The following is a 27,216-nucleotide window of genomic DNA, read 5'->3' as shown; positions in this document are numbered from 1 at the left end:
CTGCAGGACATTAAATCTCGGCGATCGGAAGCCTGAAATATGTAGATGTACGCTTGCTGTCCGTCACCAATACGGACGTTAGAAACGAGCACAAACTAATGAGGACAGAGGAAGGACGCAGGACAGGCAAGCACCCGACCTACGTGCATTTTAGTTTTACTATTATTTTCATTTTGCTTCCCAAAGCACATACTATACCAATGTGACCAAACACAACTGAAAATATTCCATACAACGCCAGCGGCTAAAACGTGCCCAAGCGTGTCATAAACATACTGACGTGTGGTGTTGACGGACACCACCAACCTCCCGCACCCGCGGGTCACGTACGACCGTGACGTATATACCCGTTGGTGTAAATTTTATAGACTAATATATATTCGAACGTGAACACACCTGTGTATCTGCGCTACACAGTATGTCACGTTACTCAATATCAAATAAATTGAACAATTAAAACAAAGTGTGGGCCTGCATTCCCAATAAAGCTCTTGCGCCAGGATTGTTCGTAAGAGCAAAATTCCAGCCAATCCTAATGCTGAACGTATTACAGTCGAACGCCTTTATAAGTTCTCGGGGCCTCCAAAATCATTCGTTATACTGCAGGTAACTTCGTTGTAAAGGTCGCGCACCGCATAGCGTAAAACAGAACTAGGACAGAATTATTCCTTCATTATACGTAATTTCGTTGTATGGCGTTCGTTGTTGAGGCGCTCAACTACATTAGCGAAGGAGGCCGGATCACCTATGGCAAAAAAGCCCTTAAGAACTGGAAGCTTCGTGAATTCGGCCCGCATTCGCAAATAGAAGTATGAACAAACGTAAGTCCATTCTTGCATGTGCGCGTACCTCTCTGACTCTGTGTGTGCATGCGTGCTTGACCGACCTTGTGAGAGTTTGTGCACTGCATGGCGCTGGTGTTGTGTGTGCACGCATGTACGTGTGTGCGCTATCGTGCTCGCCATATCATTAAAGCTTGTATCTCTCGCGCTCTCTCTCTCGATTGTTCTGCGATGTGTTTGTGCATCGGCGCTCGCCCCGAATATTTGTTTGAGGGCTCTTGCGCGCGCGCTCTCGTGCTGTGCTTGTTTGATTGTTAGATTAAAATTAAATTCTTGGGGTGTTTCATACATCAGGTGCAACGCTGTGGAGGCTAGAGATACTTCTTGCAGTGGCTGCGTTCGCACTTAGAAAAAGTTCGGTGTCTTTGGGGGATTTTTGTGAAAATGTTCTTTATATAAGGTCAGTTCTAAATGAAAATAAGAATTTACCCATAGAAGCAACCAAACTATGCGTTCATTCGGCTGCTAACACATTGTTCTATATCAATTTTCTTTTCATTGTTTTTATTTGCCCCCCCCCCCCCCCGTCGCGGCCGCCTCAGCGACCGAACGCCCAGCGAAGCAGAGACGGAACTCGCGGAGTGATAAAATTTGGAGAATTTACGCACTACTTGCGCAGCTTCCACAGCGTTGCACCTTATGTATACGTGTATACGTGCCAAAGGCAGAGTTGCTCTTTAAGGGACACGAGTCCAAGGAAATTAATGCCGAGCTGGTGGCGGTCACACACCGCCATACACTCTAGATTATGCGACCTCCAACGCTAGGCCTTAAGTGGCTCATACGCCCGGTGGTCTGGAAAAAGCGGCGTGCGGTACAGAAAGTAATGTGAGCTCGCCTCGCGCAGACACGTGCTCCTGCCGCTGCTCGCGCGTTCGCCGTCGTCTTCTTCCACAGCTGGCTCCGCTGCCGCTCGTCATGCCAAAAAAAAAAAGTCAAAATTAATTAAGATAGAGTTAATTCAGGCGTGCGAACCCGGGTCCTTCAGTGGTATAGTCGAACCCTCGAGCTTATGTGGAAGTCGAGCCCACGACGTTTGGTATTAAGGCGAAGTTAAGGCACTGTTATTTATATAGAGTTAAGGCACTCCCACGACCTTCGGCGTTAATTAGGGCGAAGTTATGTAAGGCACAGTTAATTAAGGTAGCGTCAATTAAGGCATGCGAACCCACGACCTTTGGTGGGAGAAAACAAGAAGTAACAACGCATACGAATGAGAATGCCAAGCAATTTAATAAATGTCTCTTGAGCGCGCAAGCTTTCACCTTCACCCTCTTTGGCGTATTCTAAAGTGACAGTGAATTTTTTGAGGGGCTTTAGCGTACATGCACCTACAAGCCATTTCGGCTCCCCCACCCCCTCCCCCCGCTTTGGCCCCGCCGGAGATTACCTTCAAGTACGGCGGCGCACGAGGAGGAGACGCCCGCTCACCTGCCCCCAATTCTCTCTCCTCCCCACTTTAGAGCGCGCTCAGCCCTCCCCCCCCTCCCCCCCGGTTCCCTGAGCGCGGGAGAAGAGGGCGCGCATCAAGTCACCATTCTTCTTGGCTCCCACTCCCACGTTTCCCCTTGACCCCATTGCATACGACCTGCGGGGGGCGATATTTGAACTTCTGGCACTTCGACTTTGCAGGGAACATCACTGGGACAAAATTTCGCCTGGTGTGTCATAATTGCTACAGCAATAAAATGAACTAGCCCGTATAGCTACCTGAAACAGCGATAGCCCTAGCGTGGGACTACTCTCAGCACTTACCATGGCACCATTGCTAAATGTCTATTTCTGTTTTCGCTCAGGTCATATGAGATCACCTGTATATGAAATTAAATTATGGGGTTTTACGTGCCATAACCACTTTCTGATGATGAGGCACGCCGTAGTGGGGGACTCCGGAAATTTGGACCATCTGGGATTCTTTAACATGCACCTAAATCTAAGTATACGGGCGTTTTCGCATTTCGCAGAACCCCTGTATATTCACCTTCCAACTGCGAAAAATGCACCAAGGTACATGGTAAACAGAAAGCTCCCTCTATGTTTCATGTAACCGTTTTTGGAGAATGATCAAAATGAGTTCTCGAGAAGCACATTCCTGGCATGTACTGAATCAGCACAATGCAGAGCACACGGGTATGATAGAAAATAATGCAAGCCGCACAGTACTGTTCGCTGCACCACACCACCATCTTTGTTGAAAAGTCAGACACAAAAGTAACACAGAGACATACATTTATTTATTCCCATCACAAGATTATTTTTCAACATGAGTAAAGATTTAGCACTGCAGGACAAATTGGCTGGCTCTGTGAGCATGTGTTTACAAGCATATCCTCGGTGTTTTAAGGGTCCTCCAGTAGAGGAAAACATCCGATACTGATTGTGTGTAACAAACGTTTCACAAGGCTACTTGCAAGCCAGCATGCAGGGTGCAAGAGAAAGTTGGCTCTGCATCAGCTAATGACACTAACAACTCTCAGGCACTCGTCTCAACCTAAAATTGTACGATTCTTTCAATTTGCGTTGGGGCAAGAGGGAAAAATGCAGTTCCACCTGTCACAAGTTCCTTTTTCATCCACTTTCATTTCCCTTTACTTTATCACTTGCACATGTCAATGAAAACAAGTAATTTACGCTATGATTTCCCTGGTTTCATTGCCTGTTGGTGTCATGCGATTTTAACTAACAAAAATCGGGCCCCTTGGTTCTCCTTCTCATTCACCGAATACAAAAGGTTTCTTGGGTGCTTTTCCTCAAAGATATGCAATCAAGAATTTATTATGTTAACAGGTGATTTGCAAGCTCAGCAATCCCCTTGGGCACCATAAAAATAATACTCTGCTTTCTGAAGTGCGAGTGTGCCAGTGCCAATAACTACTGCTAGAGCCAGACATGCCCTTGCTGATGCTACTCTAGTCAACAACACTAAGCCACAATGTGTAGACATATGCATATAGAGGCATCCGCACAAATATGGCCATATCAAAATATTTGCACTGCATCGAGTACAAATACATCAGTGATTGTCATGGCTTGTAGACATTCGATAGGTTCATTTTCGTTTCCAACGTGCACTGCTTCTAGAACTGGCAAACGCTGACAGTAACACGCAAGCATGTTAACAGTAAACGACATGAATGAGCAAAAGGTGAACACCTCACTGCAAAGTGGTGCACCAGTTCACATCAAGTGCACCGATGCCAGCTGATTTAGCAGTGTATAGCTTCTGCGAAATGTGAAACACACTGCTTTGCGTGTGCCAGCAACAAGCTACCGGGGAATGTTCTGTGCCTGACGGACATACACACATACACACAAGAGGAAGCTCAGCAGGGCCTGGGATAACATTCCGAAATGAAGTTCTGATTAATTTTTTTTTTCATCAGTGCTTCACTCATGAATGGCACAACCTAACAACTATGCTGGGAAAATACGCCTGCAACGAATATCCTTGATATATACATTTTTGCTTGCTCGGTCAACCAGCCTAATGCATTCATTGGGGTCCCAACAAGCTTCCCTAACAGAGCCAGATCAGCAAGAAGTGTACAGTCACAAGCAAATGTTTAGAAACCACAGGATGTAGCAAGAGAGAGAGAGAGAAATTACTTTTATTCATGTAGCTGGCAGATTGGTGGGGGAGGGGCCAACCCCGCCTAGATGTAGCAAAACAATTTTTTTTTATTCACAGCCTAGGTACGCAGGCTGAAAATTAAGTGGTACATCCTACATGCACATATTCGACCAATTTAATACATTAAGACAATTTCCCAATGCACGGCCAGGCTAGAAGGAATTTACATTTTGTTGTGATGCAGCGGTTCTCTACACTTTTGCTCCTCATGTAGTCATGTGCATAATGGTCTTCACCACTATGCACGACTAATAAATAATCACCAACAGACACAGGTTCCCAACCCCAGCCTGATGCCACCAAAATGTATGGTTTAAAGCTTTTTGCTTGGGGTGAATGCATTTTCCATTCAGCCTGTGCAGGTTACCTTTGAGTGCTTCATAATCTATTGTGCTTATTGCCTAGCTGACAAACAGGACACTTACACTACTGCGACTTACTTATATCATCACTATTATTCTGCAAGCTATTTAAACATTCTATGCTGAACAATTAAAGCTAATGTTTATACACAAATTCACGCAAGAGACTGGTACTTTGCGGCTTCAGCTAACACAGAGGTACAGAGGTTTTCTACGAATAATGCACAGCTAGAAAGGGAGCATTAACAGTGGTATAATAGGAGACCAGTTTACAAGGAGCTGCCCACATATTGGACGTGAGTCAACAAGGTCACATTAATGTGTCACAGACAGGGCACCATCAAAGCATGCCCATATGTTTTAAGGTGTAGAAACATAAAACGAAAGGTTTTCACCTACAGGGTTGTGTTAGGGTGATTACCTGTTTAGCTGGCAGGAATGTCAAGCTCGAGCGCAGGTGGGAAAAAGAAGGTCCTGTATTTGGCCACAGATAGTCAATGATCGTACCAACGAAATATTAGCCAGGCAAAACAGGTATTACCAAAATGAATGTACTAAATATTATGCAACCACAGAGGGGGAATTGTGAGGAAATCTGCGCAACTTTCAGCAGCTTTACCATAAACAGCAAACAGGTGCCACACCTGATTCTTTCACCTGACTAAGTTTATGACTGCCGTGCATGCACTTAGGTACGACATAGTAAGGGATAAAAGAGGTCAAAGAACGGGTTTATTGAAGAGTAAAGGGGCCAAAGGGATGGCTTTATAGGCAGAGATAGAAAGCTGACAGGATTGGTGCCAAGTTGGGCAAAGACAGATTGTATTCACTGTTTAAAAAAGGCACGTGGCAGTACACCTCATGCGCCTGTCGATGTTCTGTGCAGTTTCAGCATTTCATTGAAAAAGAACAGACGCACCTGGTAAACTGGTCTCCTTGGCTCCACATCAATTTTATGCTTCCAATGCGACAGTCAGTTTTGGCGTCTCACTCTTTGTTCATGTATGTGAGCACAAGTGCAGCCCAAGAAACAGTAAATTTCCGGTTGCACTTGTTATTCAATAAAGAGAAGTAAGTTACTAGTCGATTGTCTCAGTATGCTGTTGTACATGCAAAAGGCGAAGATTATTTTTCAGTGAATGCCTTCCTTTTCATTTTTTTTCCATGCACTAGTGCTGGAAGGCATTTACACTGGGAAAAGTATTGCACTATCATATATATATTGCTAAAAGCACCACTCAAGTGACACAAAACCGACGTGTGCAACAAGTACATGGGACAAGTCTGTAAAGTCAAGGCAAGAAATGTAGAGCACGGAGCCTTCATGTGGCTTGTCAACAATGTGGATTAAAGTAATCTGCATTTCAAGGGCAATACATTATACACATTCGACACCACCATTGGTAACCATGAAACACTTCAAACAATGTACAGAAAGACAATGTGAATACAGTATTCTCCGTCAATGGCAGGTCATACAGCCTCAAACCAGAAACCATAACAGCGATAAAACATCGAAATAATAAAATTGCCTGTAACCAAGAGCACGAAATCTGTTAACAATAGACTGTTGGCATTGCCAGAATGGCAGTGCCACCAAATCTGTTATTAAAGTAACTAAATTCTGTTTGAAATTGATACTGTTATAGATTCACAACTCAACAACGGCTACACATAAGAAGTCTGACCGCTACACTGGAACTCCAACAAAGGCAAGCAGTGTTATAACAGGTGTCAGTGTTCCAGCAATGTTAATAGAAATGTAAAGACTGACGACGAATGACAAATGGTCACACATCTATGCCTAAACATGCAGTAGATAAACAACCTTTTCCATAATATCGTTGTCATTTGTGATTGTCATTAAAGCAAACAACGCCACTGGAAGCAACGCATGTTCAGCTTCTCGTTCATGAAGAAATGAGTGATTGAGCTGCAAGTGTGAATACTGTGAGTCATCAATGTTTTTCATATTTGACTGTTTCGCAGTTGATTGTGCTATGTAAAAGTATGTGACAGGCTCATCACACAGCAAGTTAATCACTACTGTGATGAGGAGTATGTAGCCTTTTCTCATAATTGCAGTTGTTTTTGTAAGTGCACAAGTAGACACTGAAGACCTTTCTGGGCAAGCCAGCACTGAAGCAAGGAAACATCCGAAATCCACATGGGGAAAGAAGGAAAATGTAATCTCAGCTAATCATTAGTGTCTTCTTATTCGTTTTCTTTTAATAATTATGACTGTACAACTGCCTCTTTGAAATTTACACGATCACAACTGAAAAATGGTGACAGATAAACCCAAGCTTGATGCTACACTGGAACTACAACAAAGATAAGCACTGGCATAACAGGTGTCAGTCTTCCCACAATGTTAGATAAGACAGGCAAAATATGATCCTCAAAATGAATGCGTTTGAACAACAAAAAAAATTGCAGTTTCGACCGCAAGGCAGAGCATCGATTGCGATAGCAAATTTGCAGACAACTATATGAAGTATTGATAGTAGTTTTATCGGTCGTATAAGCTTGTGAACATAGCCACACTAAATTAACAAGCATGGTGTCACACATGTACAAGCGAACATGAACACATCTGACTCGATGACTGCGGAAGCTGCCTGTCAAAACATTGGCGTGAGGAACCGCGGCAACAGCAGTGAGCAAATTTACATTCATGCTGTCTATCGCTTCAATGCAAAGTGAGCGCCGAGAACACACAGCACGCACAAAGCTACAAGCCACCGATGCACCTAGACTCTTCCTCCAACGCATATCACTCTCAAGATACAGCCGCGGCGTGCCACTGCCACATGCGCAGTTGCAGCTCGAGTAGAATGCTGCCTCCGTTCTTTCCCCTCCCCCCGTGCCTCGCAACATTGGGTGCCTCGTGCACAACAGAAGATGGCATGCCTCCTCCCCGCTTTCATCTCTTTCGCACCGGGGAAATTGAGCCGCAATCATCACCTCCCCTTGCACGCCTTCACTCGCACATACAGCGTACTTGGACTTCATATGGAACCTCGTAGCGACGACAATGCCAACTGTGAAAATGCACTTGGAGTGTCCATATAATTGCTACCGCAATAAAACAAAGGATCTGAACTGCTTCTTTGTTCTCCACAAGTTAACATGCAGCAGTAAGGACACTGTGCAGGCAGGATGTCTCTGTTCGTGCGTGTGTATAAGCTATGCACTTGAGACTGTGACAGCTTAACTAAAGACAGTGAATGCTTCACGTCAATAATGGTGTGGAAGTGGCACAGCACTTTTTCCTCCAGAAAACAACAACAAGGTATGGCTACAGCCTCAGGAAAAGCTTATATAATAGTAGTCCGAACAGTTTTTTTTTTTCAGCTTCTGTGGCAGCTATTTCAAGCAGTACGAGCAGTAAAACAGCGCTAAACAACAGGATGAGGAGAGGGACACAGACAACAGCGCTGTCCCTCTCCTCGTCCTGTTGTTTAGCGCTGCTTTACGGCTAGTAATCATGAACCAACAAGCCTAAATGCGCACTTTTCTGCAGCTGTTTCTAGGTGACACATGCACTGCGAGTGAACCATGAGGAACCACTGAGAAAAATATTCATGGCACAAGACTTACGCTTTTTTTTTTTTAAGAACATGCAACAATGTTAGAGACTGAAATGACATCTCAAATATAGGCACCTGTTGGCACAAGAAAGAACATTTTCAACTGTGCTTGCTTGCCAACTGATAGCATTATAGTCATTTTGCTGCCCATTGTACAGTGGTGCTCTTCAGCAAATTGAAGAGGCCAATTTTGCAGTGCTGAGCTACCCAGTTATAAGCCAGAGCCAAAGTGAGAAATAAATACGTCAAGTACTGTGCAATCAGGCGCACAAGCCAGGCTCAATAATTTCACCTCGCTACACCATACAGTCAATGTACCGAGCTTGTCGGCACTTGTACCTTCAACAAGCGTAAATTTCGACAGAGAAGTAAAGAGCTCATTTTCATGGGACAGAAAGCACACAACACACTCAAGTGGTCTAATGTGTCATTTGCTCTTTGTGCTATACATTAAGAAGCACCATTTCCTTTAAAATTTTAGCTCAATTTGATTAAAATTTCTCTCCTCAGCTGCCAACCGCTGGCCTTAGCATTTCGTGCTTGAATTAAAAAATTCACATGCTTCCCTGTTCCTCACTCCTATTGCTACCTCATTTCCTGCTTCCCTTTTTTACACGCACATGAAGAGGAGAAAGTAGGGCACACTGGCAACTGCATTTGCTTGCACAAGTTATTCATGCTTAACTATTCCAGGCACCACTTAGAAAAAGAGAAGGAAACACACATTCTCAAGTGAAAGTATACTGACTGGGGACACAGATAAACAACAATATGAACTTCTCTATCTTGCTGCATGTATCCTAATGGCTGCAAGTTAACTTGTGGAGAGCAAGGAGGCAGTTCTGATCCTTTGTTCTTGTTCTCTTATTTAGGCTAGAAGTGAGACAACACAGTTACTACACCTGGCCTACGTGTGGCACAGCAGTGTAAAAAAAAAAAAATTAAGTAGCTCACTTGTCCCAAGTATTCAATTAGCTGCAGTGGCTTGTTTTAACTGTGGTGTTGTATTATAAAATGCAAAAGACAGCATTAAAGTGGGTAGAGGCTGTCATGCTATTGTCGAGTGGCAAGTCCAAAATTGGGAACTTCACAAATGTGGTTCTTGTTTGTGCGCAGGTAACCAAACAAGTAATGCGCACAATGTTGTAAAGCAATAAAAAAAAATGAAGCCCTTTCAATAAACCCTCTACCTTTTGCCCCGTCAACCCATTCCCATTTACTACTGTCACCACAATGATGCCAACTACTGTCAATGCACATGCTATCAACAGCAATCGCTGTCACTTTGCTTAAGCGCTCGTACACTGTAAAAGAACTTTGCAGAAAAATGAAAAGGCCCAGTAAAATATGTAACAATATAACTGAGGCAGGGCACACGCATGAACAGAGCAAAAATTGCAACATAGCTCGGTATAGCAGAAAACAGACCCGACATTCTATTCTAATGACTGCTGAGGCACTGTGGGATTGGCGGCAACAACAGCGCAGATGAAGCTGCGCGCTCAGCTCGTCAACAAGATCTGTGTGTGCCTATACCACTTTCGAGAACAAATGCTGTGCGCAGCAACTTAAATCACCTGCCCACCACACATCACATTTTGACAATGGAATTCACCGTGTTTCACCCCCCCAACCCCTTGTATTCACTCGATCGACCCTTACTCGAGACTTTGCCCACCAACCGGACTCTCCCATTCCGAAACGCCTATTGTGTCGCATGTGGTTGGGCATCGCACTTGCGAATGCTTATTCATTCCTCATCTGAATGGCCGACAGTGCTGCATGAAATTTTCGTGTGTGCAACAAGACAACAGAGCATCTCTGGCGAGAATGTCCATTCTTCGATGCTCAACAATGTGCTCTAAAAGCTAGTCCCAGGCATCTGAATGACAAACCACTCTATGAGGAAAAGATCCTGGTACCACAGCCTAAGCATAAGCACTCTTCCATGCACAATGCCACAAAATTCCTATTGCACCTATTGAAGGCAAATGGACAGTGTGAACACCCGTGACTGTCGGCAAATGTTTCTCTGAGAGTGCTCATATTGACTGCCACTTTATTATATCTATCTTTCTTTTTTTTCTTTATCTTTTCCCCTTTCACCTTCCTTAAGTGCAGGGTGGCCAACTAGGCACCAGCTTGGGTAACCTATCCTCCTTCGCATTTCTTTCGTTATAGTATAAAATTAGGCAGGAAAATAATTTGACTAGTGCGACTTCCCCACATACGTCGGAGCTCTCTGCATTTTAGTGCTTTCTGCTGGGTCGAATGCTGACCCATGTGCACTGGTGCACGCCTTGCATCATGGAACCAGGAACACTTACAGGCATGACCTCAAATTAGGGCAAGTGTGGACACAGCCTCTGACATCTTCTGCCCACCAGTGCGTGCCAACAGATCTCGGAGGTCATGCTACGACGCTGACATCAAGTACTTATACTGTTATGCTGAGCAGCGCTCTCAGTACATTAGACATGAAAATTTTGTAGATGCTTGTGAAAATGAGTCATTCGTGCCTGTAGCGCCATTGACAACTATCGGTATGCAGTGGCTAAGCCTGCCTCATGTATCCATCTTCAACCAGTTCCAGCACTGTATAGTTCGGTATAATTCAAAATGTGCACACACCATTTCTTTATAAGGAGTCGTAAATGCACGTGAATCTTGTACAATTTCTACAAGAGTGGTGTAATCATGAATTCGTGATTATCCACATTTTCCGCAACTTGGTTCGACTATATTAGCAAGCGTAATTAAAATTTTGACATACACTATACTATTCCATGTATGGGCGAATTGTCAAATAACAATTTTCGTTACAACAATGCTATCATTTCATTACATAAATGAAATCTTAGCCTTTTTTTTGTGTTTAAATTGTCCTATTCACGTTTCATTTGTCTACGATGGTACAGGCTGATAGCACCTGTAAAATGGTAGCAACAATAACGTTACTGGATGGAGCATAAGAGGAGCTCAAAATATCAATAAGAGTTCTTTACTTTTGCATTTGTAAGCATAAATAGGGTTGTCGAGAACATGTAACTGAAGTCACCACACAACCATCTGCATGAGCACAAGAAAAAGCAACCTTTCAAGTTGAAAAAAAAAACACTGAAAATAAAAAGCATTAAACAGAAAATTACTCAAGCTAACTTGCTTGACCTGATATCGTTGCTTGCCAGTTTTGCCAAATCACTTTAACTCATTTGACAAATTGAGTCCTCCTAATCAACTGGAAATATTGAACATCAGAATACAGTTGCCGACCGATGATTCAGACGCTGATAATTTGGATGTCCTTGATTATTCAGATAGCTTCACAGCAATGCCCCCTTAGACTTAATGCATAACGACAACAGAAATTTCGGACACCTTACATTCCATTTGATAATTCGGACTTGGCCTGCACAACCACATGCTAATCTGGCCAATCTGCCATTTCTACTTTGCTACACATCGCTGATATAATGTTGGCCGGCATGGGTGTTGGCCTTGTTGCCGGCACCTTCTCGAAACCAAAACTAGCAAAGCTTAGTCGGACCAGTATTTACCGTCCAGGGCCAGAGCATAGAACAAGCCAAGCCATGCTGCTAGGTTCTAAGGTTGCATTTGCAGCTTGTCATGCAATTTCAGCAATTTTTTATTTTATTCAGAAATTCTGCGGTGCAATTTTTTATTTGCCTATGTTTTAAATAGCGACAAGGTCCTGGGTGACTTCTTTGATAGCTATCGGGAATTTTTGACGGTCAATATCATCAAGCTTCAAGTAGCGCGAACTCCACCCACAATGCCTACGCAGATGAGGGCAGCAATTAAGTGAGGAAAGTGAATGTTGCGAATAAACTCGTGGTTATTCAGCTATCACAGCCTAGTCGACTAGTTACATTGCCAGAGAATGGAGATTTGTTGCATGCATTGACTGTACTGTCATCTATCTGCAGCAACAGCATGACAATGGTCGAAATACAGGTTCACTATACCACAGTCAGGTTCATATGCATGTAGCAACATGTTCACAGGCTTTCTTGGCCATTTGTGAAATGAAATGAATTTCAATGCATTAGAATTAGGAGTGTCAAAGTAGACAAAATGTGTGTGAAGCCAGTCACATGGTAGAGAGGGGATTCGGAAAGCTTATTAGAGTGCACATGTGTGCGTGTGTGTGTGTGTTTGTATATATCGCTCCACAAAGAGATAGGACACATGTCGAGTGAGCTCCTGAACGACACTTTGCAATGTGGTGAGTACGGTTTAATTCATGGACCCGGGACCTCAAAGAGGTGCGACATAATGCCCAATGCATGTCCTCGCATTTACTGCTAAATCAATACAGAATTTTCTTCTGGCAAATTCGATATTTCAAACTCCCTATTATTCCAACTTTTCATCTGCTCCCGCCCAGTCCGAATTATCAGTTGGCAACTGCACTGCTTTAACAGCAATTAGGTTTCTTTACTACTGGAGCAATGCAACTCAACCTTTTGAGTACTTAGAATTCACGAAGCTACGGCTTGCTCAGTCAGATAATTCACTACAGCCATGCCTTCTGCATTTAGATTAGCCTGGCACAACAACACAACCAAAATATGGCAAGAGGTCTGCAGCAAAAAAGCGGGCATGCAGCTCAAAAGATTGTTAAATTGCACGAAACTTGCTAGTAGGTGGCGTCTGCTTGTTTCTTTGATTTTTTAGGGGGAAGAAAAAAAAAAGCCTTTTAAAGCATTGAGGCGAGTAGAACGAAACAAAACACTTCATGATTACACAAACAAATGACTGCTATAACACTTCAGTACTTTACATATTTGTTTCACATTCACCGTTCCAAATCTTCTAGTACAACAGGTTGTCAGTTTATCAGTGGCTTGTCTAAGAGCAGGAATTTGTCAACTTGATTCTTTATTTCCCCAAAACAATTCAAACAATGCTAAGAAGAGAGTGTGCTTAGGACTGGGCTGACACAATTAAAAATCACATCCTACTGCCTCTGCCTTTCCTTTTTTGCACGGCACCACAGTACACCATGTGGCAACAGCAGACAAAACAGAAATAAATATGAAAACAAAGTATGTTACACATGCAAAACAAGCAATCTCTATCACCATTAATAAAACAACACCCAACAAATTTTGCTTGGTTCATTATTCAGCAGAGCAGCATCAAAAGGAGTCTGAGAAATGCAGATCAGCGAAGGAGTGAAAACAACTTCATTGAAATCAATGGTACTGTGAAAGCCGTGGCCAGGTTGGACAAAAGGTTGACCGAGTGATTGTCAAGTATGTTGGCACCACAGATGTGCTTCACGTTGTGTCCAGGACGTTCGACTATCTGGCCTGTCTTGGTGTGCACACCTGCAAAAATATGTGAATGTGCGACGTGAGCTACTAGTCACTACATCCAGCAAATTGTGCAGAATCAAGAAACATACATAGGGAGTCTGCATGTGTCCCAATCATATGAGTCTTCGTTAAAAGTGAACATCTGTTTTGTGCAATTCGTCGCAACTTCAGCTTGACCTTGTGAAGTAGCTCAATAGCTTTCAGATAAGTACCAAAGACAAGCATCCTTTTGAGAAACAGGTATAACACACAAGATCACTGTGGTCATCATAAGTCACTCCTACTGGCATTCTTTCTTCTTTAGCACTGGTTTCTAGCTGGCCTAGCTTGACTGCTCTAACAGCACCCACATCTGTATATCAGTGTCATTCATGCTTTGTCCTTCATGTAATATTCATATTTTCTTGTAAACCATTAAGTGATCAAACAAATTGACTGAGTGGTTGGTTGTTTGATTGGGTTCAAGATCTGAAAGTAATGCAGGGACTATGCAAAATGCCATGGTGGGTGCCCCAAAATAATTTTGTCCACCTGGGGTAAAGGTTCTAGTGAATAAAATTCACCAACAATTACAGTAATACCTAATGCTAAATTTGAGTGCAGCTCTATATGTGCTTTCATGTCACGATGTACTTGCTGGCACGAACAATCTGTCTCGTGTGGCATGTTGCAAAGGGAGCAAAGTGTGACGCGACTGCCTTGTTAATCGGGAGATCACGAGAAGCAGTGCATGGGTGATACGTGGTGCGATTCACAGCAGCCACTGCAGACAGACATCTGCTCATGCAGCACTTTGTTTCCATACAGACTATGTGTGTTATTCTGGCGCTATCTCACAGAGATTGTTGCCACAAAGCTGGTCTGATGATTGTACTTGCACACCGAACCTGTGTGGAGGAGTCATACAACAGTTTTCATGCGACAGTGGCAACATGCAGCAACGTGGTCAGTATTGAAGGTCAGCTAGAAAATAGCCAGCAAACGGTCATATGGCCAGGGCATCAATGATAACACAAACCTGGACTCCACCATCAATGATGGACCATCACTAAGGACAGCCAGCAGTGCAGCATAATTTTTCTTGGGAAAAAATTGTGTATATGCCTGTATATGCAAATGTAATTATGTATGGACTGTATATGCAAAACATTTTGCATATACAGTCCACACCCATTACAATGTATGTGCCCACAACATACCGCAAAAGCTGGAATATAGGTTGATGCGGAATACAGGATGACCTCTGGCTTTGAGGTGAATACTATTGAAAAAATTCTCCAATGCCGTTAACTACAGAACATAATTTATGCAATCAATACATTCATTTGTTGTCACAGGTGAAAACTGCACGCAAACTGTCAGGACTCATCTGGGGACGGCCACTAGTTATGCATGACATCCTACAGCACATCATTGGCGATGTCCAAAGCATTTGTAATGCAGGACTAGGAACCCGCAATGCTGTCATCGAGCAATGAGCAACATGCACTGGACACTCGAGGTGCACCTTGGTTTTCATTGCAGCCGAGTGTAGGTGTGCCTCGCGTGACTGCCTGCTATTCACTCATTTTGATGGTCTAGCTCCTGTAAATAACAGTTTCAGGTGTTGTGCACTGTGTGCGGTGGCCTAGACATCTCCTTCATGCCGCTGATTTGTCCCAGCGGATAGCCATTCTCACGCACGATGCTCACAAATAAATTCCATCACGGTGTCTTTAAGAGGATGCTTTAGCTTGGGGCCAACTCCTATTCAACCCGAAATGAAAAATTGGATCGCACGCCGTCTGGTCGGGAGTATACATGACAACAGTGAAAAGCGGACACCGACGACAAAAGTTTATAAAAAGGAAAGACGTTTCGGCCCCCGCATGGGAGCAGAAACCTCTTTCCTTTTTATAAACTTTCGTGGTCAGCATCCACTTTGAACTCTTGTCCTATTCTGCCTATTCGAATACACATAAAATGCAGAAATGCTTTTCTGAGATAACCCCTGAGCCGATTTTAATGGTATTTGTCACATTTGTGAGAGAAAGTTAAATTCTAGTGACTGCTGGAATTGAAATTTTGGTTTAGCCCCTGAATTATTTTATGAAAATTGCCGAAAATCAGCGCGAAAAAAAATGAAACCACTAAGTTTACGAAAACTCTGCTCCTTAAACAGGTATCACAATTCTGTAAATTGCATGCCTCAGAACGTCCAAAGTGGACAAGTTTGATATATTAATTTATATCATGTGAATTTGTTACACTGTTTACTAAAGTATTGCAACAGTCCTACTCACATATCAGTGGTGCACTGAACAGCCCACACATAATACATCGATTTTGTCTGCTTTAGATATACTATTCGATGCAATTTATAGAACTGTGATATAATTTTGCATTGTTGAGTTAGGGGTTGTACACCTGAAAGTCTCATTTTTTTCTTTCTTTTAGAAAACTTGCAATTTTCGAGAATGTTTGTTAAGAATCAACGGCCTAAATAAAAAATGCACTTCCAACAGTCACTTGATCAATCACAACTTTTTCTTTTAAATGCAACAAACCTCATCAAATTCGGTGCAGCGGTTGCAGGGAAAAATTTTCTCTTTTCGCATGTATTTATATAGGAGCCCCCAAGCTAAAGCTTCCTTTAAGTTAAGTACGAATAGCGTAGCGGTCACGGAACAAAGTTTTCAGTGAAAGTCAACAGTTTCACCCACCATGGTGGCATCATTTCACTTCCTGCTCACGGTAACGAACAGTGTAGTGCCCCTATGCTCCCATGCGTTTCTGCATACTGTATCACAGCACTAATATCAAGCCCAGATCTGCAAATTTTGCACCTTGAAACAGTAGTAAGCCATATTTCCACATCGTTTGTGAAGTTTGCAACGCCAAAAACAACTAAAATGACGCCATCTTCGTTTTTTTGTTTTTTTTTCATTGCCCCATAATGGCCAGATGACAAGTGAAATTGTGTCAAAGACGAGGGGGCACTTTTCCAGAAATTGTATGCGAAAAAAGAAATCTACCCACATTCCAGCTTTTATGGTACTTTCCGATACAACAGACAATTCTTAGTTTGGTTTGCCTATATTATTCCAGCAACAAATTCTGCTTTTAACGAACCTGGCCATAATGAACTATCAGCTACAATAGACAATATTTTGGGCAAATTTTGTCTAGACGCTGCATTACAACATACTTTGCAGAGGCGATGTGTGCATGCAGCAGTGTGCACCGGCCACTTGTGGGATGTGCAGAAATGTGCTTTTTTTCATTTCATGTCATTTTAGTACCTTAAAGGGACACTAAACGCAAATACTAAGCTGACAAGGACTCTCTAAATACCATTCCAGAAATCTCGCAGCACTTGTTTCGCGCCAAGAAAAGACTTAGTTTACAAGAAAATTGCATCTGAAGGGTCCAAATGTCTTTCGGAATTCAAATCACCCGCCACCCAACCGGGGAAGTGGCAACATTGCATATGCCATCAGCACCCTTTGCTGCTGTCGGTGAGTAAAACTAGAGTGTAGAACGGCGTCTGACAGATGCCGGCACCGAGCCAAGCGGTGGATTCGCCGCTGCAGCCGCTTTTTGGTGAAGTGGCGTAGACTGTTAGGGCATCCCCCGACATCACATGGAAGTTGAATTCTCTGCTACTTGCAGTTTGTGCGAGTTTCGCGAGCAAGCAAAACCAGCACAGCACTACGCGATAACGAAACTGCTGAAACGCGAAAGCGTGGGCGGCGGGGACTCGAGCGAAAACGAAACATTTCTACCACCCGCGTCTTTACCAAGGGTAATTTCAATGAGTCCTTTTTTCCAAAAATAAAATAGAACTGGACAAGTAGCATTTTATTTCACCTTATAATACAATACAAGGATGTTTTTTGCAATGAGTGGTTGAGTACTAGCGACAGCATTTAACTAAGGAGTGCTGTCGTCATCAGGCAAGTACTTGAATGTCCCGGCGGAGTCTCTAACCATGTCCTGCATTTACCTCAACTTCCCGATTATTAGGGCCCTGTTCATGATAATATTGACGCCTTGGAGATTCTCGAGCACTACCTATCACTTTAGCTTGACCTACTATTTGCCTTTAGTGTCCCTTTAAAGACCCGCGAAGGGTGTTACATAAGGGTATATAAAATAAATAAACAGTGGCAATCTAACTGCAATGGTGTGTTGCACAAGGTCCCGGCAGCTAACCACGTGAGACAACCACGTGAGCGGCTAACCACCACCCGCCAATGTCGACTGGGTGCTGAGCAAGCGCCGAGGGTGCCGCTAAATGTAATCCGCTTCACTTAGTAGGCGTAGCATACAGTGCTTCAAAAAACGCACGCAGTGAAGTGGTGGCCAGACGTAGGCTCCGAGTTGAGCTTGCCTCGTATCCAAGCTCCCTTTCATGCTACAGGTATGACAGTGGTCGCTGCTTATCACGAAAGATCAAATTAGGACATCCATTTATTCTAACTATTTTTCTGTGCGAAGAACATAACTGCAGCCAAGGCTCATGTCATTGGTGGGAGTGCGCTTGAACGTGGCAGCTCGCATGGCAGCTCCCCACTGTTGGGCTGGCATTGTGCAGGGGAACTGCCCTTTGTCAGCAACAAGGACTCGAAAAATGGTGCACAGCACAACGTCGTGCTGCTAGTGCGGTTCTACAATAACCACAGAAATCCATTTATATAACTACAAATTTATTTTAATTTTATTGTTTTCAACCTTTTTGTGATTGCCTTTGGATTACACCAAGGCATATGTGAAGTTCCACCATTTAACAACATACAGCGGCCCTAATCTTGGATGGAACGGACTTCAGATATAACGGACCTTTCTCGCTGGATAATTGCATTCTGTTGCGACAAACAGACTGTAACTGGCGACCCAGCATTGTTTCAGTTTTTGCAAAGTGTTACCGGATAAAAAAAACATGTTGTTCAAGATGAGCAAGCATCTGTGTGACACAAGCATGTGTGTGACGACAGCAGCAATGGCATGATGACTAGCTCATTGTCCTCGTCCGAAGATATGCGATGATGTTGTGCCACACAGGTCACAACATTATTCTGGTGTAGTGTTTGTGTTTATGCAGCACACCATTCACAAGCTACGCGAAAATGCAAACAGCAAGGCACGCAGATACGCAGTGCGAGATGCCAACGCAGCAATGTCACAAAGATGAATCCGATACAGGATGCTTGTCGAGTGCAGATTGGCCATGAGTGATGTACACAAAGGAAGTACGACCAATATATCTAAACATATTTATAAGCATCCTATACCCCCTTTATCAAAGTGGCAAATACCCATCCTGCAGGAGTAGCCAAGAATGGGCCCATCATTATCAGCACCAGCCCATTTATGTTTACTGCAGGATAACGGTATCTCCTAGCCATCTCTATTTACCTCTGTGTAGCAAGCAGTCATGCACTTGATGGCCTGGCAGGACACTCAAAAGCCTACAGATGTTGCACGTTTCTGTTGGACTCTTGAGCTAACAAAAGCAATGACCACAACAACAAAAGAAGCGTCTGATTGATGGTTTATACCTGAAGCAGCAGCTGAAAACATCTGCAAAACAGCTCTTTTGAAGGGCAACAATTCACACCTACAATAGGCTGGTGTTCAGTCCCACCTGAGAACTGCAGAGTGGCTCCAAGGAAAGAGTCCAGCAGGGATCCGAGGAAGCCCGCCAGGGTGCCAACCAGAATGACTAGGCATTGGGATGAGGCTGCCTGTAGGCTGCTTGGACCCACAAACAGAGCCATAGCAATGTAGTAAACAAGGCCTATGAAGGCCCCGCCCAGGCCGCTGAAGAACAGGCCTTCCAGGGAAACGGCGCCGTTAGTTCCTGCATCGTCAATATGATACTAAATAAGGTTTAAGTACCAGAGAGACAAAGAAAAAGAAAATGGAAAGTGCAGAGGGTCTTATGACCTGCATGCTATCCCGTACCAGGGTAGTGTGGAAACTAAGAGACACGGAAAAGGAAGGTAAAGAAGGATAAAGAGTGATTATTGCATAGCACCACAAACTAAAAACACCCAATGTTTTATGCAGAATGCACACTGTCCCCAGCAAGTTCAGCTGCTGGAAATCAGTCTTGTACCCATTATAGAAAAATAATCTGTAAACTTCAGCAATTATTCTGGCACTGAACTCATTTATTGCAACAGCAGGGTGTCACAGTGCATGCTGCCATTTTATGAAGAACAATTTCATTGCAGTGAACATCCTTGCAATATTTTAACCAGAATATGCAACCATCAACCACGTGGCATGTTTGTGCCTCATAATGGCAAGATCTGTGATAGTATACACAAGGGCGCAAAGTAATCTCCAATTCGAAGACAGTCTACTAAGCTGTTCTCTTCAGAAGTGCATAAGCCGTGCCTTTTTATCCACAAGGCCCCATCGCAGACTGCCACAAATAGCTAGGCAATGCGGCTATAAGTATTTGCAATCATCGCTACTGCTTCATGTTTTTTTTTGTGACAATATTTCGCACATGCTCATCAATTTCCTGTATTTATTCTTTTTCTCGATGCCCTGGCACAAGCACAGTTTTCAGTAATACGAAGAAAAAATGGAGAGCGCACCGCAAATGAAACATCTTAACATCTATTCTCACGCCGGCTTCTCGCACAAAAGGACTGCACAGATAACCATGGCAAGGCCTGTGTCCTCCTGGTGCAAACAGCACAGACGATGCTAGCACTAGAGGGTGCCTTTACAGTCGCTGTTTCTCATTGTTACAAAGGGACTCGTAGGCTGCGAGGTCTATGCTTGCGCATTCTGGTTAAAAAATTGCAAGTGTGTACACACGGACAGAAACCATTGCTTTCGGAGTCTCTATGGCTCCCAATAACTTGCACAGATTACCAAACGTAAATAATGTGCGATATCGCAGTGCCTAGCATGCCCGGCTCCCATGTGCACATTGCTGCTTCGAATCTCAGGTGTTTTTTGTGAGCTGTGTTGCTTTAAGTGTGCAAGTGCTAATTTGGCTTTCCTGTGTTTTTCCAATATTTGTGTCTCACACCTGATGTGTTGCAATACCCTAGATTTACTGCTGAGGGTCATGCAGCAACCAGAACAAACCACGGTTCTTTCAATGAAATAGATTAGATGTTCGCGAAGCCGAATAGTAGATATTCGATTTGTGAATTGAATTATTCGAAATGTTACGTCCATATCTGCTCAAATCGTAACGTGTATTTTGTCTCTGGAAAATTCAGCCAAATATTACATACTTGTAAGAATCGAGTGCGAAACCAGAAGTGCAAGAAGTGGTGTCCTAATTTCACCCCTCAATCTTGGATTCATCAAGGAATCCAAAAAGGCGTTCTTTTACGCAATGCGGGTAGTGGAAGCTCCTGAGAGCCCTGGAACATCATCACTGGACACCACCTACAGTTGGTGTTCAAATTGCACTTGCAGCGGCCTCAGACTTGAAAGTTTTCTCTTTCGAGTGACAATAAATCTATAATTCAATGAAAATTTAGTGTAGAGACAAACAAGAGTATTCAATTTTTCAGTTTCTCACATATAATTACCGGGATGCACATTAATACCGAGGTGGTGTTACAATTGAGTACCTATGATATTTGTTCCAAATATGCAGACACTGGTGCGTCCTTAGCATTCACCAGTGCTTAAAGTCTCCTTTTGACCAAGAGGGGTCTCCTATGCATACATGCATAGCCTGTATGTGTGTTTTAGGGGAAGGGGGTGTATGTGTGCATGTATTGCTAATAACCAGGTAGTTAAGGGACCGCGCCGTCCATGAAATATTGGTGGGTGATCTTTCCCCTCACGACCGCCCCGAGCCGCCAATGACTAAGCTCTGGAGTTCACTGATTTAACAAGTTTCCATATGCACCGAGTGTGCAGAATATGTGCCTAAATGTGAATGACGGAAAAAATGACAACAGTATGTACTTAAAAAGCTCAAGCTTTCAACCAACTCTGGTTTCAATATTCGTATACATGTAGGGTACACAAACAACTGCTGAACAGATTTCAGTGAAGAGAGAGAGGTAAATTCCAGGAAGGGTGCCAAGCAGAATTTCAATCTAGGGTTTCAATTTTTTTTAATGCCAGAAATCAGCAAATAAAGAATATACATGTCAAAAACAATGTTATCAGCTCCATAACTATGCATAAAAATATATCACAATTTTGTAAACTATACCTGTTCAATCAATTAAACTAAAGACTGCACACGAATATGAAGTGCTGTTAGCTTACAGCTGATGTGAAATGACCCATTATTTATGTGAGGTCTGCAGAAGTACTACAAAATTATTGGTATAACTCAGAGTGCTGTATAATACTCAACAATTCTTTTTTTTACTCTTTCGGCAATTTCAGAAAAACATAACTTAATGGTCTAAACAAACAACCTGCTGCCAACAGTTACGATATTTCATTTTTTACTTTGAAATGCAACAAGCCTCATCAAAATTGGGTCAGTGGATGCAGAGCAAAACAATTTCTCTGTTCCCATGTACTTAGGCAAGCGTTCCTGGCACAAGTGTCCCCCAAAAAAGATATCTGTGCAAGATTTACGTGCATTATTTCTTTATAACTATTTTTTTAGAAACTACTGAGCATGACATGACATAGATGCAGTCACACTGACATCACATTCCGTGCAGGCAAAAAAATTATTTGGAAAATTTTGCTGGTGTAAAATTTCCTAGCTGACAAAGACATAGCCCTGACAAGTTTCCAAAAGTTACCTTGTAAAAAATTGTTCTTCAGTGCGCTGAACAAAAAAAGTAGTGTGTCAATGCAGTTGTTCAATTATTCTGCCTGCACTGTGCATGTTTGTTTACAAGCATGCTGCTTGTCTAAACATCTCCCTTGTGATAATGTTAATCCAGGTGTAGTAATCATGTATATAAACACAAAAATATGCCCAGCACCCTTTTATAACACATCTGAGTGGTAAAGTGAGTAACCTAAGGATGCTTACTGCTACTGCAGAAAAAGAAAGAGCAATGAAGGAAAGAGCAAGGAAGGAAAGAGCAAGGAAGGAAAGAGCAAGGAAGGAAAGGAGCAGGCCATTCAACTTTTCCTTGAGCACCAGAGGAAGCGTCACTTTTCCTTGTTTTATGACACCCAAGGCTAGGCTTTCACCTTTTCCTTAAGCAAAACAAAAGTCAATATGCCTGCAAATGATAACAGTAGCTTGCCAATACGCAAGCTTGCCAAGACCGAATGAAATTGCTGCATGGACAGTGCAAAGAGCCAGACAACCTTTTAAGAAAAGCCTCAACATCCTAGACTGACACAGCAAAGCGCCAACAACAGTCTCAGAATAGCATCAGTCTTCTAGACACACTTGAGAGCACAGGCAAACAGCTAGAAACATGCACGTTCTATGAACTTGACCTAGGCAAAAGCCTGTACAAGTGGCATTATAGGAGCCTTCTTATCTAAGCGATCCGCTATTTGCACTCCACTTGGACTCCATTGACGGTCTGCTATCTTTGGCTACAATTATCTCGGGTTGCCGCCAACAAAGGTGCCGATTACAAAATCAGTCATTTACCTGTGCACAAAGTTCCCACCAGAGAATTTCATTTGCAGCAAGATGAATGGCTCCTGTGCTGCAAAACACGTTTTAACTGACAATGCAATACTTAGTTCAAAAGTTTCTGATAGTGTGTACATCTCTGCACTATAGCCAAATTAACTGAAATGTCCTAGTAATTAATGCCAAGGCAATAAAATTACACAGATTTTGCAGCACACATGCCCATTATGAATGACAGAATTTAATGGTGCAAGGGGTCAAGAATGCCTGGAGATAAAAGCGTGTCGAAAATAAGGATAGCATACTTGTAGGGTTCTGGTCCAACTGCGAAACACACACTTTTTGTGTAAACAAGAACATTTCTGTAATAGGGTTGTGTTCATTACTAATCTTTATGCAGTCACAACTATGTACTGCCACTTAAAGAAAAGCATCCTTCTTAAAATTCCTGCTTTATATTTTACTCGTTTGTTGTTATAGCATAAAACATACAAAAAGCTTCAGGCTACCATGTGCATGTTGCCTTGTATGGGCACCTTAAAAGACAAGGAGGGCAAGACCAAAATCCAAGGCACACAAATATGACACGCAACTACAAGAGTCCAACAGTCCATTCTTTGACTTGATAGTTTTCAACAGACAACATTTCTCTAGAAATAATTAGTTCCAGACTATTCAAAAGCTCAAATGCATGACCCATGCCTTGTATGGTATTGAAAATAAAAGAGGTTCACAGGAAGATGAAGGCTTGAAGTGATCAACTGTGGTCAAGCAAGGAATGTTGCTGCACCCAATGTTTCAACAAGGGAACTTATCATCACCAGGGCAGCAACTAGACCACAGTTAGTAGTATATTATTTAGATGTAATAGTTATGCAGAAACCCGCAAGGTGGAGAGAAGTAATTAATGTCTCATTTTCCCTTAATTAAGTACATTATTTAGTGTGATAGTATGTCACACTATGCAGCAAACATTAATTGCTGGAGCTTTGCTATGAAATCATCACTTTTAGCTATACTACCATGCAAAAAACACTCCCTGAATCAAAGCATGACTACAGTGAAAATTTTTGTCACATGTATCCCCCTGTGCTGCCAGTGAACTCAAAAACAACCGTAAGACACGAAAATAATACTGACCGAAAGTATGCTTGCTCACATCTGTCGAAACATCTATTTGAACCGGTTTAAGTGATCAGCATGCGACATGCACGAAAATTAGCAACCCAGAATATGACCTTGGATTGCAACATGAACTCGGTGGTTTGCTCTGTGAAAAAAATTCACCAACGATTACAATACTCCCTAATGCGAAATTTGAGCTCAGCTGTATACGTGTTTTATGTGTATGCATAAAACAAGTACACAGCTGCATACAGCACATGCAGCTGTATGCGCTGGTAATCTGTCTCAAGCGGCACATTGCAAATGGAGCGAAGTGTGGCGCAACTGTCTCACTAACCTGGAGGTTGCGAGAGCCAGCCCGTGGGCACAATTCACAGCATCCGCAGCTGACAAATCTATCAGACAATGAGCACTACTTTGGCGCCATCTTGTAGCCATCATCGCTGCACCCTCCTCTTCGCTTTCCTTCTCGCATGTTTCATCCCCTGCTGCAATCTGCATTCACTTTCACCTTTCGCTGTTCTCAGTCGCTTGATTACACCGCCGACGATTGGCACAGGAATGGGCACCTAGGAGCTGCGCTCTAAAACAAGGAAAACCTCTCGACATAGCAGTACAAACTGGCTTGCCACAATGGGACACTGTGTCTATGTTTCTGATGCATTTTTTGTGTCCTCGTGATTGTGCTTAACTTTGCTTTTAGCAAAATAAACCTGGAGCTAGCTGACCAATCAGCCTGTTATAGAAATACGGAAGGCTGTACCTTCAGAAAAGAAAAGGGGGAGGGGTAAAGCACGAAACTGACGAAAAGTACAAGACATACAAGGAAACAACTGAGGCAGCATCAGTCCCTTAGAACAATTTGCAAAGGGCAGATAAATTAGCCAAAGTAGCACTAGGGGCATAGAGACGTAGCACTTGGAACACAGAGCAATTTTCAAAGCCTTTTGCTAGTTTTGCTTGAGATTCCTCTACATACATCTTTAAAGCACGATTTTTTCCAGAACTACACACACACACAGTATACAACCAGAAGGATAGCTGAATAATTAACTGTTTGGAAAAGGGGGTAACGCCCTCTTTGGCTCAAAAGTGTTCAGCGGTCCGCTCAACCAACCAATGATAAAGCTCCCAGCACATGTAAACATTCACTCAAAGCTTTGTTTTGGGCTCACCCCTGGGCACTCTCCGGAATGACGTGATGAGGAAAGGATCTCCCCTGGAGAGTACACTGCCGAATTCTGAGGCCCACGTGTCTCCACAGCTCTCAGCCAAGGCGCTGAGTACGGCCAGTGAGAGGATGGTGCACTGCCAGGCATTGCTTGGATCGGCCAGCCTCTCGCCCATCCCACACTCCAGCACGTACAGCAGCGCAAACTCTGTCGCGATGCCACCATTGCAAAGCACCTGGACCCAGTTGCGCTGCCCTCCTGTCAGAAACGTGCAATAGTAACCCATACAGTTGAACAAATAGTGTTACTTCTTAGAATGAGGAATGACATGCCGCAATATGTTTAATATGCAGTAAGGCAGGAGCGAGATTTTGGTGTATACATATTGTCCGCATGGAAACAAATTGCCTATAGGGTCAAAGCTGAGTCTGCATGATGAAGTTCCAAGTTATATTTTTCTGGAATATAACCAATGCAATAACTTATGTGTTCACAATTTTACTCACAGCTCCAAATTTATTGTGAGAAATTGGTTGCGCCCTATAGAGACATTCCACAATGCCCAAATTAACATATGTTGTACAGCATTCATCATGCATGGACAGCAGCGATCCGCTGAAATCAAAAGATGAAGCGAATAAATTAAACTCTGCAAAATTAGTAACAGCAAATCGAGCAGGAAAAATAGAAAAGGGAAATCCTTTTGGCAGTGTACAAAACCTAAAAGATACATACACGCCGAAGCAACCTGAAAGACTTTGCTTACCTTCTCTGTGATCCGGTTCAAACTTTTTTTTCAGCTCGGACCTAAACTTCGTTGCTCGAGAGGATGAGATAAAGAAAGCGAAGAGGCTCGCTAGGAACAGGTAGCTGCTTAACGTCAATATGAAACCGACCACCACACCTGAAAGCGAAAGGAAAACAAGCCGCTAATAAGCGACAACCTGCAATGCGAACAAAACGAAATTCTGAGCAGCAAATCTATGACACCATCGCGATACTAACCACACAAGGCTCCTGAAAGGTCGAGACTTTTCCTCTTGTAACCCCAAGCCGATATTAAAATCGGGATGAACGCGGAAAAAAAGAACCGGAGAGGCGTGGGCGGCGCTACACCTGAAACCATAACACACATGAATCAGCGCACGCCACAATGCAACGCAAACTATATTGGATGAATTAACTTCAAATTGATGGCAATAAATGCGCAAGGCCCACACTACGCATCGAGTAATTTTCAGGAGCGAGCAACACCACTTACTTTCTGTGTACCAAGATGAAACTACTGACAAGGACCAAATGGCCAGTGACAGCGGTAATGTCACAGCGAGCAGGATAACTAAAAGCATGTTACGGAAAAAAAGAAAAGGCTGAGATGTTACACGACTTTTCGTAAAATTGTCGTTAATTTCATCGCAGTGCTCCGAGCACGACTGCTAGCGCTGACAGTCGTGAAACCAAACACAGTCGCCGCTCGGTGCCACAGAACCGACGTGCGTTCGCAGACACACACCGCACACACATACACGAAACTGCATGAAAACACCAATCAAACAAGCCAAAAAAAAAAAAAAAGCGGCGGCTGCTGGCAGGGTTATAAAGCGGAACCGGAAA

At 43.1% G+C, this 27,216-nt stretch overlaps 1 protein-coding gene across 1 annotated transcript; it reads right to left on the bottom strand.

Moving 5' to 3' along the window:
* Window positions 1-3,054: 3,054 nt before the first annotated feature.
* LOC142572696 (transmembrane protein 19) lies at window positions 3,055-27,144 on the bottom strand. The gene is made up of 6 exons (XM_075681992.1): window positions 26,864-27,144; window positions 26,608-26,718; window positions 26,369-26,506; window positions 25,606-25,860; window positions 19,397-19,612; window positions 3,055-13,782 (listed from the first exon to the last, which is right to left on the bottom strand). The coding sequence occupies exons 1-6, from the start codon at window positions 26,949-26,951 to the stop codon at window positions 13,616-13,618; spliced, it is 975 nt and encodes a 324-aa protein (XP_075538107.1). The 5' UTR covers window positions 26,952-27,144; the 3' UTR covers window positions 3,055-13,615.
* Between the last annotated feature and the right edge of the window lie 72 nt (window positions 27,145-27,216).

The sequence above is a fragment of the Dermacentor variabilis genome, chromosome 2 (assembly GCF_050947875.1).
Source record: "Dermacentor variabilis isolate Ectoservices chromosome 2, ASM5094787v1, whole genome shotgun sequence".
NCBI classification, from domain to species: Eukaryota; Metazoa; Arthropoda; class Arachnida; order Ixodida; family Ixodidae; genus Dermacentor; species Dermacentor variabilis.
The sequence above is the reverse complement of the archived record's forward strand: the minus strand, read 5'-3'. Positions and strand labels throughout refer to the sequence as shown.